The 13,910-nt window shown below is 52.2% G+C and overlaps 1 protein-coding gene across 1 annotated transcript in view; it reads left to right on the top strand.

Annotated features, from left to right (window-relative positions):
• uba7 (ubiquitin-like modifier activating enzyme 7) overlaps positions 1-13,910 on the top strand; it is a 32,582-nt gene that overhangs the window by 7,334 nt on the left and 11,338 nt on the right. The window contains exons 17-21 of the mRNA XM_067239256.1: positions 2,005-2,079; positions 3,348-3,549; positions 3,633-3,724; positions 4,910-5,002; positions 5,937-6,128. Of these exons, the coding sequence (XP_067095357.1) occupies positions 2,005-2,079; positions 3,348-3,549; positions 3,633-3,724; positions 4,910-5,002; positions 5,937-6,128 (654 nt within the window). The remainder of the gene's footprint in view (positions 1-2,004; positions 2,080-3,347; positions 3,550-3,632; positions 3,725-4,909; positions 5,003-5,936; positions 6,129-13,910) is intronic.

Genomic DNA, 13,910 nt, shown 5'->3' with positions numbered 1-13,910 from the left:
GAGAGTTCTAGTAGTGTTTTTTTTTACACTCGTACAGCCGAGGAATGAGACACCGAGAAGGAATGAGCCGTGTCACTCCCACTGAAACACGACGGTCCTCATCTCACGGTGCTGTTCGACGCGACAGCATCTCCGCGCATCTGTCTGTTCCATACGCCACGGCATTGAAGATCCTCTCGCTGTAAAGTTCCACCGAGCAAGGGTAGTCAATGAGTAAACGGTCTGACGTTTTCGTCGGTTGCGGTGGTTCCAACTGCTTTTGATTCTCCTTCCCCTTTTCATTGGTTAACCCACCCAGGAAGCCCAGCCAAGTGAGGTGGGCTGTGGGCTCTCGTGTTGTTCCGACCACAGAGCCATCTGAGGAAGTATGATGAAGCAGCTGTTGGCCAACCCCTCTCTAATGATGCAAACCATGAGCCTAAATGTCAGTTAGGTTCTTATTGAGCCACACAGTGATATTGAGCAAGCAGAAGCAGTGTTGTGAGACATGGTTGTGAGACATGGTTGTGTCGTAACACGGCTCTGGTATCACCGTGGTAACACCGTGGTCCTGCAGTGTTCAACTCAAGGCTGAAAGGGGATGGACAGCTGGAGGTCAAAGGGCACTAATCGAGGTGACAGGGTTGGTCAGAGGTCAAACGTAATGATATACCACTACAGGAGACAAATTAGGATGAAGTAGGAGGAGAAGATATGGTCAGTTGTAGGTTCGCGCTGATACAGTTCCAAGTGCTCAAATGTAGGGTTAGACTAATTACATGTCAACACACTAGGGGTGTAACAATATATCGTGGAACAATATATCCCAATACAAAAATTGTACAATATGTATCGTAGAGTTATGCCAATATTTTTACAATATGACGTCCGTTTGATCCTACTGGTTGAGCTACCAGCACGCGACCTACTCTGCACCTTCGTCATGTGTGCATTCACTGCATTCACAGAAATCGCTTGAACTGAGTTAACTAAATTGTATGTACAACAAAGAAAGTTATTGAAAATGTTTAATGTTTTGGAAATAAATCTGTTAATTGAATTTCAGTTTAAAAATTTTTTTTTATCAAAATATCGTGATACGTATTGTATCGTACAACTCGTAAGCTGAGTGTATCGTTACACCCCTACAACACACCCATTTGAAACCTTGCACCCTTGAACCGTCGCCTATCAAAACAGTCTGCATGTTGAATAGTGTTCGACAGATAGCCCCCAGACAAGAGAAAGCTGTCTGTGGTGTAGATAATACAGTAGATGTGCCTCAGCTGCTGTGGAGAGACTCCCCTGCAGGGAGAGCTGATGTGGAGATAGAGAGATGAGCCTCTCTGCTCTGCCATATGGGCCTGGGCCCTATAGATCAAAGCCACGGAGATGCTCTGTTCTTCTATCAGGGCAACAAACTGTGTTGAACACACACCTGATAACTGCATTAGTCTGTCTGGCCTGTGGGAATGGCAGATGATTACAGCCTGGGGAAGGGAACTTGGAAGGATATAGAAGAAGAAGAAGTTGCAAGAATAACTTCATGAATTGGTTTATAATTAGTGTAGGAATAGTTTTTGAAGTCAGTTCATACAAAAATAAAGGCTGGTGAATTTCTTTTTGCTTTTTTTTTGTGGTTTATACTTGTGTTGTGATTTTTTTTCAGTGTTTTTTTTTTTCAGTGGTGTATGCCTAGGTGTGATATTGTTGAAGAAACCACCACTGTTCTTCCCAGACTTGGATTAGTCATGGGCAGTCCCATAAAAACTTCCCCTGGTCTGAACTGGATCTTCTCTCTGTTGTAATTACAAATGAGAAACAGGATTGTTTAAGGGGTTTTCCTCGCTCTTCTTTTTACATTTTGCATTTCATTCATTTAGCATATGTTTGTTTTTTTAATATCCAACGTCACAAACAAATAGTGCATACAGAAAGCACAGTTGAAGATTAAGGATCAGACGTGCATCGTTCTCCAGTATTTCAGTGGAACAACAATTACACCAACTGTTCTCTTCTCCTCAGTTGACAGGTTCAGGCCTCCCCTTCTGGTCTGGAGCAAAGAGGTGTCCACATCCTCTCATCTTTGACCCCAACAATGTAAGTACCTGCCCAATCTTCCCTGTCCATGTAGAACTTATCTGCCACACGACCTCAACGACCCACTCTGGGTCCTTGTAAGGGCCAGTGGGAAGCTGATAACAGCCCGCATTCTCCACCAGCAAACCTTATCTCACCTACAACCCCTTTCGACAATGCCTGCTTCAGACCAAGGTGGATAACATCTATCTACCCCCATCGCCACCTCCACCTCCACACACACATGCACCGGCTCAGCCACTCACTTAGACACACACACACAGCCACTTCTCCACACACACACACACACACACACATGATAGGGTCATTGAGATGAGAGCTGGTCTAATGCGAGTGTAAAGTGTGAAGCCTGCTCGACCTGACACCACAGCCCCCGCTCTCCTCCCCCTCACTGTGATCCTGCCCTCGTCGCTCTCCCTCCTTCTTCTCTCCTTCCATCCTATCCTCTCACTTAACCTCCCCTCTTGTCCTTTCATCTGATCTTCTTCTTCTTCTTCTATCCCCCGTTTCTCCACTCCCCTCCCTCCAGTCTTCACCTTCTGCCCCTCTCCCTCTCTCCCTCTCTCTCTCTCCCTCTCTCCCTCTTCCTCTCTCTCCCTCTCTTCCTCTCTCTCTCTCCCTCTCTCTCCTCCCTCTCCCTCTCTCCCTCTCTCTCTCTCTTCTCCTGTGAGGTGTTGTCACCTCTCACTGGGTCTGAACCTGTCGTTCCGACACACAATGGCGCAGCGACAAAGGGTGGGATCCAGGAATGCAGGCTCGTCCACCAGCACACACTGCACTCTGTAAACAAGCCGTTCTCTACCTTCAACTGCCTTTTAGATAGCAGTGTGAATCAGTGGAATCGCCGTTTAACAGTCCTCCTATCCACTCAATGGGTGGACAGTTTGGGAATTTCCCCCCCAAAAAACAATAAAAAGGGTCTTTGTCATTCTGTGGTTAGTAGGCATAATGTTGGATTTTCAAAGGGTTGTAACTGTGGATCTTCCATGACAGTCAGACCTGGGTTACTCCATTCCATTTATCCCCACCTGGGTGTTGTTCATATTCTTGCTCATGCGCCCTGGGCATGAGATAGTCATGAGATGTCAAACATTTCCACAACCTTTTACCCTCCATTATGACAAGCAGAAAAAGCCTCTCTGTCGATCACACGCGGACTCTGGGTTTGCCTTGAGTTGGCTGTTGAGAGGTATAATCATTGAATTGACCCGTTTTCCCGCTGAGGTCGAGGGTCACCGATAGCTTGTGTTATGCTGTCGTGTATGTAGACCACCCATATGGACTATGTGGTGGCGGCAGCCAACCTGTATGGGCAGACCTACGGGATAGCAGGGAGCAGAGACTACGCTGCCGTCAGGAAGGTCCTGGAGAAAGTCCCCGTGCCTGACTTCACCCCCAAGTCTACGGTGAAGATCCACGTGACAGACCAGGAGATGGAGGAGGACAAGGAGAAGCAGATCGCCGATGTCGGTAAGAAATCTCCTCGTTTCCCTTCATCTCAGCCTGTATCTCAGTGTGTCGACGTGTGGCCTGTGACGCGTCCGCCTTTGCAGACCAGGGTCGACTGGAGGAACTCGAGAGGAAGCTAGCCCTTCAAGCCCAGAGGAGCTCAGCCATGCAGATGCACCCCGCAGACTTTGAGAAGGTAATGAGAGCGATGTTGTGTGAATACTGCTCACGCTGCATAACGCAGGCCCCTCAGACACACTGGCGGCTGGACCTCGGCAGGGGGGGGGGGGGGGGGGGGGGGGGATGTTCACGCCCCTAAGGGGACCCTCAGTGACCCATGTCTGTCCTGGCTGCTGAAACAGCCCTGTGTGTTCTGGTGCTCCTCGGTGGCTCTGACACAACAGGGGCAGCCTGTCTGAACCCACATCCTGCTGGAGCCACTGTGAGGACAACAGAGCAGAGCATGGTTCGCGGGCCTGAGGACCCAGTTCTTAAGACTCTATATAAGAGGTTTGTCTCGTCTCTGAGGACCTCTGTTTGCCCCCCCTCCCCCATCCTCAACCGTGTCCCCCTGGTCTTTGAAGTGACACACTCTACAGCCCGGAGGGCAGTCGCCTCCTCAATAACACTTTCTTTGTGCGCCCATTCACTGTCGTATAGATGACTCCCCCCTTTTTCTCCTCTTCCTCCTCCTCCTCCTCCGTCTTGTAATCGCCCTCTTGTCTCGCTATCTCTCGCCCATCCATCATCCTATAAACGTGAAGTCATGAGGAGTCGAGGCCTGGAGAGGACCGAGGATTGGCTGGATGTGTGGGAGGGTTAGGTAAGCCGAGTGTGTATCAGGTGGCTCGTTTATGTGAAAGAGACGGTACAAAGACCATGAACACCCGCACGGTGCTCCTCCTCCTCCTCCTCCAGACCCGCGTAGGTCATGCTGTGGATGTCTGGAATGTGTGGAGGTGGATTCCAGGAGCGTCAGGTTGCCAGTGTAGACCCATCCCCCCCACCCACCCCCAGAGCCCCCCAGCTGTCCCTGAGTGACTGTCACCTCACCCCCCTGCCTTTGAGGGCTCCGCCATGACCTCACCGCCTCTGTCGCTCACGGGAGAAACGAGAGGATGTCTCGACAAGTCACGTATGACTATCCTTGAAGTGACACAGCAACAAAGGCCACCCAGCTCAAAGCAACCCTTCGGATCACGTCATTGGCACAGACGTTGGCTGAGATGCTGGTGCTGCGGTTGGTGTAAATGACATAGCAGATAGGGAACAACTAGTGTCCCGTCCCTATGGCGATTGGGTCATAATAAGACATGTTCGCTTTGACCTGTCGGGGTATTACCCCACCTTCTGAAAGTAACGTTTATCATTTCCTTTCCAGGACGATGACAGTAACTTCCACATGGACTTTATCGTCGCCGCGTCGAACCTGCGGGCGGAGAACTACGAGATCCCTGCAGCCGACAGACACAAGGTGAGAACAGAGCCTGCTCACCGGCTCCAGTGAAGTTGAGGAGATGGAGGGAGGGTTGTACAGGGAAACAGGGGAGAAGGATCCCCCTCTTCCTGCAGAGATGCGACACCACACCTGGCCCCCGCGGGGCCACAGAGCGTTCGCTGGCAGGGGCCCCGGGGAGAGCGGGCACCACTCACCTTTGTTCCCGAGGCAGAACTAATCACAGCACTTTACCTGCCTGTCTCCTGGGACCTGCTACCTGAGACGCAGACTGGGGCCCACGCACCACACACACACACGCACCACACACACGCACCACACACACACACGCACCACACACACACACACATACACATACGCACCACACACACATACGCACCACACACACATACGCACCACACACACACACGCACCACACACACGCACCACACACACACACGCACCACACACACACACACATACTCACCACACACACACACACATACGCACCACACACACATACGCACCACACACACACACATACGCAACACACACATACGCACCACACACACACAAATACACACAGACGCACCACACACACACACACACATACGCACCACACACACACAAATACACACAGACGCACCACACACACACACACATACGCACCACACCACACAAATACACACATACGCTCCACACACAAACACACATATACGCACCGCACACACGCACCACACACACACACATACACCACATACACACACACACTCACAGATGGGGCTTGGATGGGAGCGAGGGGTAAACAAAGGGTGACAATAGTGTTTTTCAATAGTTAATTATACTGGAACTCTCCCCTACTGTTTTGGTCTCTCCACATCTCTTTGATCTGAAACCACACAGAGGTCTCCACACGGAGACATGACGTTTCTGGACTTTTCCAACCGCCTCTCTCCTTCTCCCTCATTGGCAGAGCAAGCTCATCGCGGGGCGGATCATACCGGCCATAGCGACGACCACGGCGGTGGTGGCCGGTCTGATGTGTGTGGAGCTGTACAAGCTGGTCCTGGGCCTGCCCGCCATCTCCTCCTACCGCTCGTCCTACATCAACATGGCCGTCCAGCTGTTCGTCCTCTCCCAGCCCTGCCCGCCTCGCCGTTTCACCGTGAGTCACACAGACGCGTGCCGGGTCACACACCCCCGGCCGCTGCCACGTAGGAGCCCTAAGTTCGAGGTGAAGGTTGAACGGTGGTAATGAAAGTGCTTTTATGCCGTGTCACAGACCTCTTTTGTCGAGGCGAGTCGTGTTTAAGCGGGGATCGGTGGCTCCGTTTTGGGCTGTAAATCTTTTCAGCCTTATGTAGGATCCCCTACTTCCTCCCTGGAGAGGGTTAGAACAGCGAGGGAGTCGAGGTGAGCCCTGCTCAAGCGTGGATCCGTGGCCCATAAGCTGGGTGTTTAGCAGACTCGCCCTGCAGCCTCGGAGCAGGCGGCTCCGGGTAAGGTGCCGGGGTAACTGTGCAGCCTCCTAATCTGAGCCAGGCCGCCACCGTGTTTGCATAGCCCCGGCCAAGTCAATGCACAAAGAAACCCACTTCTGACAGAAAGAGAACGGCCCTTGTCCCCTAAATAGAGGAGGCCTTCAGTCACGAAGCCTACAGTAGCTTCAGATGTAACTTCAGGCTTATAAGGTTTTACTGTATCTGGCGTTAGCTGGGCTCGAAAAGCCCTCGACAGAAAACAGGCGCCAGCTAATGAGAAACCCAAACCGTTTCCAGGGTCTAGCTTGGGGAGCTGGCCTGATGAGGTCATGTAGCGAGCTCCCCCCCCCCCCCCCCCCCCCCCCCAACATGCTCACCTCCTGAGGGGCTCTGACCTCACAGCAGTCCTGGTCCCGTCAGCGGGGGCCCCCGGACCCCTGACAGCAGGGTCGTGGGGGGTCAGAGAAGAGGGTAACTCTGTCTCCTGGGACCCGAGGCAGCGGCGAGGGGGGCCTTTGAGACAGTGTGGGTCTGGTTACAGCAGCTCCGGTTGGAGCCTGGCAGGCTGCAGCTGCATGGCAGGCTGCCCTGATGACAGCTCCTGCTGGGCCCGCGGTCGTCGTCCGTCCCCACCCCCGGCGCTGGGGGCTGCAGGCTGACTCTCCTCGTCCAGAAAAACACCGGACTGGACACTCTGTCCTCGCAGACTCACGCTTTCTCTGGGCCTCCCGCTCCCGCACGACAAACATAGCTCACCGGAACGTGCTGGAACGTAGCTATGACTTGCTGCATAGATACAGACAGGCAAACACACATGGGCAAACCACGCACACACACTCTCTTTCTCTCTCACACACTCACACTACACACCTGGCTACATATTGCCAACTTCTTTCTGTCTCTACGATACTGTAACTTAAACATGTTCCTTTTCCAGACTGGAAAACACCTCGAATGGAAAAGCTGATTCATCCAGTCGGCACTGTAACAACTGAACATTATACCACTCGAATATGAGTGGTATCATAGAGCATTGAGATCTCTCCGCTATGTACAGAGGATGAATACACACATTTACATTTAGTCATTTAGCAGACGCTCTTATCCAGAGCGACTTACAGTAAGTACAGGGACATTCCCCCCGAGGCAAGTAGGGTGAAGTGCCTTGCCCAAGGACACAACATCATTTTTCAGAGCCGGGAATCGAACCGGTAACCTTCAGATTACTATCCCGACTCCCTAACCGCTCAGCCACCTGACACACTCTTTAAGTATTTCGACGGTTCGATGTGAAGTATTTCGCAGGAGCACGCGCACACCGTGCACTCGACGCAAACGGCTTGTTTCTCAGCCCGCTGGCTCTCTGCTGCTCTGTCTCCCCCACGTCTGGCCTTATCTCGATGACCTCCTCTGGCTACGACTCAGGAGACAGGCCCAACACGTCATCCCCTCGCCACCATGAACGATGAGCACGGTGTGTGCATGCCTCACGTGTGTCTGTGTGTGTGTGTGTGTCTGTGTGTGTTTGTTGCAGCAGTCAAGAGAGCAGATTAGATCACTGCTCAGCCCTCCTGACGGAGGGGAGGATGGCGTTGTTGTTGGGAGGGATGTGTGCTCCTGACATCTCATGTTTTGGAATAGAGCGTTCGTGCGTGTGTTCACCTCCCAGTGAGCGCGCAGCTGCAGCCTGCAGGTTGAGGGGAGAAGTCGTCTGGAGAGAGGCCAGCGCTGGGGTCAGGTTACCCTGGCTCACCTTGACTGCGTTTGTGGATGTGTGCGTGTGAGTGTGTGTGTGTGTGAGTGTGTGTGAAGGGCAAGCTGTTGGGCCAGATGGAGGGGATGGCGTGAAGGAGAGGTACAGAGGGAGGAGCCGGCTAGACCCCGTCTGTCAGTCTAACCAGTGGTCATGGAGGTAAGGAGACTGGTGTACACGGAGGTTTCCAGCTGTGGACCTCCTCCGTGGCAGCTCCCCTCTCCCGCTGCCTGCCATCCCAGGCATATATCTTCAGGCTGTCACAACGCAGTGTCACAGCCAGACGACTGCGTATGGTCTTGTCCCGGCCGTGTGTATTAAATGCTGCTTTATCATCATTTTTTTTTTTTCATCTCCGTTCTCTCTCTCTCGCCCCGCGCCAGACTAAATATCCTTCGGGATTAAGAGAGGCTTTACGAGGCTGCGTCTGAAGCGAGTGCAGCTGTCGACTCTCACTGGCGAGCAGACGTGAGGTACTGGGGGGGGCTCGGTTTACCCCCACAGCCCTGATGTAGACCCCCCCCCCCCCTCAACCCCACACCGTGGTCCACTGTGGAGACTGATGGAAAAGGGTGGGTCTACTGTAGTCCGTCCCCGCCCCCCCAGAGGTCAGACCTCCCACAGGACAGTTGTCTCGAACAGGACAAACAGCTGGTTTCCTAAATAGGAAACTCCGTCCTGTATAAATATGTCAACAAACGGGTTGTGGGCCATGTGAGCGGGTTATTTCCCTCTCGGTGTTTATGTTTTGATGTTGGGGACCAGATGTGGGTCATGAAAAGAGGAATAACTTTGGAGTGCACTGAAACTTTTTACCACCGATGACTATCTGAGGAATGACACAGGGCTAAACAAAGCTAGCGCTGACTTGAATCCTGCTTCCTTTTTTCGTCGTTGCTCACCGCCGCCGTGGTGTTTTCCGTCTCCAGTTCCTGCTGTCATGGATACGGCTTTTGAGGACTGCTGAGGGAGCTTTTAAACGGCACTGTTACCTGTTTAATACGCCTCCTTAGTGCAGATGGGCTTGCATTCTTTCGCAGTGGAGTCATGTGATATTTTATCAGAACCCACAGGGGGACTTAGGCTCACACTGCTCTCTGTGGTGGGACCGTCTGAGGCGCGAACTTACCAGGACCACATCGTATCACCAACCAGCCTTCTCCCCAGATCCATAGATAGTGTTACCCCAGCACAGAACAACTGGATGGGGTATCTAGGCTTTCAGCGCCCTGCGTGTGTGTGGATCAGGGTGCGGGTGAGGAGGGGTGGGCCCTAATGATGCCCCCGAGTGCTCTTGACTGGAAACACAGGAGGGGGGGGGGGGGGGGGGGGGGGGGGGGGGGGGCGGGGGCGGGGTTGGGGGGTGGGGGTGGAGGGAGTAAGGCAGAAACATGACCCGGGGGCTAAATGGCTGTGAAGTGAAGAGTCTAGCCAGGCGTTCAGGCTTTCAGTCTCGCTTGTCTCCTCCGCTCTGCTCCACACTCCTCCCGGCCCTGCGTTCTAGCTGTAGTCTACGTATCTGACCCTCTGCCTGCACCCCCCTAATTGAATCAGCAGCGTTGGAGGCGAGCCCCCCTGAGTCCCGTGGTGCTCCTCGGCCGCCCCCGCCCCCCCCCCCCCCCCCCCCCCGCTCACACTGCAGCTCCGTTACGTGCCCGCACCAACTCCCGCCATTTCCTGCCTTCGCAGGAAGCGCTGCATTGAAACCAGATTTGTTTTTCTCTCCCGGAGAGCCGCCTGTGATCCGGCGGCTCCGCGCAGCGCTCCTCGCAGCCTCATCCGGACCACAGCTCTCCCTCTGTCTGCCCCCACTCCCCGGCTCTGGGAGGAGTGACATTCTGTTACTCTCTCTTTGTTTTTCTCTTTCTGTGTGTGTGTGGTGCGGTGAGGATGCAGGGGGAGACCACCCGCCCCCCCGTTGGTGTCCCCCTGGTTTAGGGGCTTGTCTGTGTGGGCTGCTGTGCCCCAGGGGGGGCCTGACACCCAGCGTGAGGAGTGGAGAGTGGCTGGAGGGAGGGAGGGACACCTCTCTAGTCGCAGGGGGGGGACAAACACGTCTGCTGCAGAAATCACAGGGGCTGAGTGAATAGGAGCGAGATCAAGATGAAGGGAGAGATTCAGCCCAGCGTGTGGTCGGGGGTTGTGTGCGTGTGTGTGTGTGTCTGTGTGCGTGTGTGTGTGATAATATGATCCTCCTCAGGGACATGCAGCATGTAGCTGTGTTGTGGAGGTGTAACTCTAGACTGGTGAATAGCACTTACAGGATAATGAGTGATCAGGGACGAACACACACCGCTTGGTGCCTTCTGGTGTCCCTCGCTGCCTTGTTTGGTTTGCGATCGCTGGTTTAAGCATTCTAACACACGGTGCATGTGTGTGTGTGTGTGTGTGTGTGTAAGAATTTGTACTGGTCCAGACTTTTCGCCACACTGAGTCAGTGAGTGGAACTTGGATACTCTTGTGTGTGTGTGTGTGTGTGTGTGTGTGTGTGTGTGTCCATCACCTAGGCAGGCTATAATAATAATGTCATGTCTTCATTTAGCAGACACTTTTATCCAAAGCGACATACACAAACAACCTTTTGATCTGCAGTCAAAAGCTCCACCCCTGAGCTCCACCCACCGCAGGCTACTCTGTCCTGCTGGCCTGGCCTAGCTAGGCTCCTCGAGCCTGGATCTCAATCAGGCTACAGCCAGGCTCTCGAATACCATCAGGGTACTGCCAGGGTGTTGCCATTACTAGGAGAGAGAGCGTGCAGAGCTGCATATGGCCCATAGCTACACTCCATATGTTTGATAACTGTGTCCCCAATGAATTCAGCCAGTAACGGATGACTCCAGACCCTGAACCCAGCATGCCTGTTCCTCCTCAGCCAACCCGGGAAGCGTGCAGTACATTCAGACGCCTCTGAATGTCTTTTTTCAGCCGTCAGCATCCCATAGTAGCCCGATGAGAGCAGATTTAGTCCCTCTGCATGTATTTGAAGGCCCTGGGAGAGAGAAGGAGAAGGAAAGAGGGACGAGAGAGAGAGAGAGAGGTAGGGAGAGGTAGAGAGAAGTAGAGAGAGGTAGAGAGAGGTAGAGAGAGGTAGAGAGAGGTAGAGAGAGGTAGAGAGAGGTAGGGAGAGAGTGATGATCTCAGGCTATTACGTTTGCTTTGTGGGATTAACTCTTGATGTTTCCCATCAAAGAGGCCCTGCCACTCCTGGCTCCCTTCCAGATCCATTCACACGTGGCACACCGAGTTCTGCTCGGTAAAACCTGACTGTGTTCTCTCCGTGGCCCCCCTGCGGAGCCCCCTGTTCCCCCGGGCTGCTGTTGGTGTGTCTGCCGAAGACCCACATCTTCAGAGAGACCGCAGAGAGAGAGAGAGAGAGAGAGAGAGAGAGACGCTATTTAATGAAGTGGCCTAATGAATGTGGGAGCCCTTTATCACATCAGCTAGATTGACTTTATGAGACGAGCGTGTTTCCCCATCATTCCCCTGAGGGCGGGCGTGCGTGTTTGTGTGTTTGTTTGTGCTCCATTCCCGCCGGATGACATTGGCGGCTTTACGTAACTCGTGCCTATGGGCGAGACGGCCTATTGATTTCAAATACTCTATAGTTGGCGTCGGCATGTATATTGCTGCCCGACTGCAGACGGTTAGCCCTGCAGTACTGGTGTGTCTGCCAGGGGTGAGTAGAATGCTACATAAATATGTGAACCAGATGAAAACTATTATCTCATTAAACTGATTTCCATGCAAACCTATCCTTGAGGAATGTGAGCAGGCCCTCTCCAAACCACAGCGTGTCAAACAGGCTCACGAGTTCCCTTCAGTTTAGTCCTGTGAAAGCAAGAGCGGCCTGCAGTCATTTGAACCATCCCGAGATATTTGTACTATGATAATCATGTGATCTGATCAAGAGACTCATTTTCCCCCGCGTTTATTTTGAGCAGGAAAATATGAGTTATTTATCTGGAATGGCATTGCATTCTCGATGTTTATGTTACTTGTTTCCCCTCTCTCTCTCTCTCTCTCTCTCTCTCCCCCCCTCTCTCTCTCTCTCTCTCTCTCTCTCTCTCTCTCTCTCACTCTCCTCTACCACTTGCTCTCCCTCACTGTCACTTTATCTCTCACACACAAGCGCACACAACCAGCCAGGAATCCCTGTGGGGGAAGGCTAATCACACACCACATCAGCTGTGTGCCTCACACCTGATTCACAAATGTTTACTATGTCCAAGACAGAAGTCCAACACGTGCTTGTTATGATTCCAACCAGGACTCTCCCATCCATATACGAGGGAACTAAAATCGAGCACGAATAAACAGCCCGTTGAACCATGTTCCATAGCGCCTGCCTTAACCATAAGAGAGAGAGGGGGATGAAGAGATGGATGGTGGGAGGGAGGGAGGGAGGGAGGGAGGGAGGGAGGGAGGGAGGGAGGGAGGGAGGGAGGACATATGGGAGTTATTAGAGGTCACCTGGTCCAGAGCTCCATGTCTGCCTGACTGAGGTGGAGTTCACATGAAGGTGTCAGAGGTGGAGAGGAGAGGCCGGCCTGCTTCCTTCCAGACCCGGCCCCATTAGTGAGATCATTACCAGCATATCTGCTGCTGCTCTCCCTGCTACTACTCCAGGCTACTGCTCTTCCAAAACGACCGGTTCTTTATCTGTGTGTGCAGTGTGTGTGTGTGTGCGCATGTATGTGTGTATTTGCCTGATATGAATGTGTGTGTGCAAGGAAAGAAACTTGTCCAAATTTGTAATGGAAAATAGAAATAAAATAATTTATTGGTCTTAAATCCCAGCGGAACATAGAGCTGAGTGATTGGAGGAAGCTGTGTCCCTCAGGCTGTGGGTGTAGATAGTGTTTCTGGTCCTAATGAACAGGCCTGATGTACCTCCAGTGAGACAGGGAAGATTACTTTCCTCTGGAATGACATACTGCTAGTTTAGATCACTTCTCAAGTGTTCCACAAGGACATTAATTGGCAGGAAGGAAGTAACACTTGAAGCTTTTCCATTGCATAATCTCCCAAATGTATAACCATGTTTCACTCTGTACTTATTCATTTTGGGTTTGACAGAATATGATGGCAATGATATTAAAGTGCAGCCTGTCTACTTTAATTTGATGATATTTCATGCAATTTTTTGGACAACCCTTTGCACAGATATTCCCTTTACTAAGATCTCTGAACGATTAACATTGCTCATCACAGAGTACTCCGATGTAATACCTTTTTGTATAACCTTTACATGTAATGACGTTCTGTGAGCTGACAACCGTTATCTTGTTAACTGTTACTCTTTCGAGCAAACACTACACGCATGTTAGCATTTCAGCGTCTGTGTACAATCATTCAGCAGTGAGCCGTACTGTCCTCTTCCTCACTCTGCAACAGTATGGAACACTTCTGCCTCACGCCTGCAGGAGTCTGAGTCTGCGAGACAGCGTCCACCAGTTTAGCAACGATACGTAGGTCTTTTGAGTGGCGTGTGTGTGTTTGTTTGTCCAGACGTGTGTGTGTGTGTGAGAGTTAATCCCAGATCAACAGGAACATCCCATAATGAGTGTCCAGTGGTTGGGCCCCTGCTGGGCAGCAGAGCGGCGTGCTGATAAGAGCAGGGCAGGATCTGGGAGGGAGGGGGGGGGGGGTGCTGGAGAGAGCCTGATCAAACAAAAAAACACACTTCCTGTGTTTTCTTTTCCACAAACGTTCG

The sequence above is a fragment of the Osmerus mordax genome, chromosome 1 (assembly GCF_038355195.1).
Source record: "Osmerus mordax isolate fOsmMor3 chromosome 1, fOsmMor3.pri, whole genome shotgun sequence".
Classification (NCBI taxonomy): domain Eukaryota; kingdom Metazoa; phylum Chordata; class Actinopteri; order Osmeriformes; family Osmeridae; genus Osmerus; species Osmerus mordax.
This window is presented reverse-complemented; position numbering and strand designations above follow the sequence as displayed.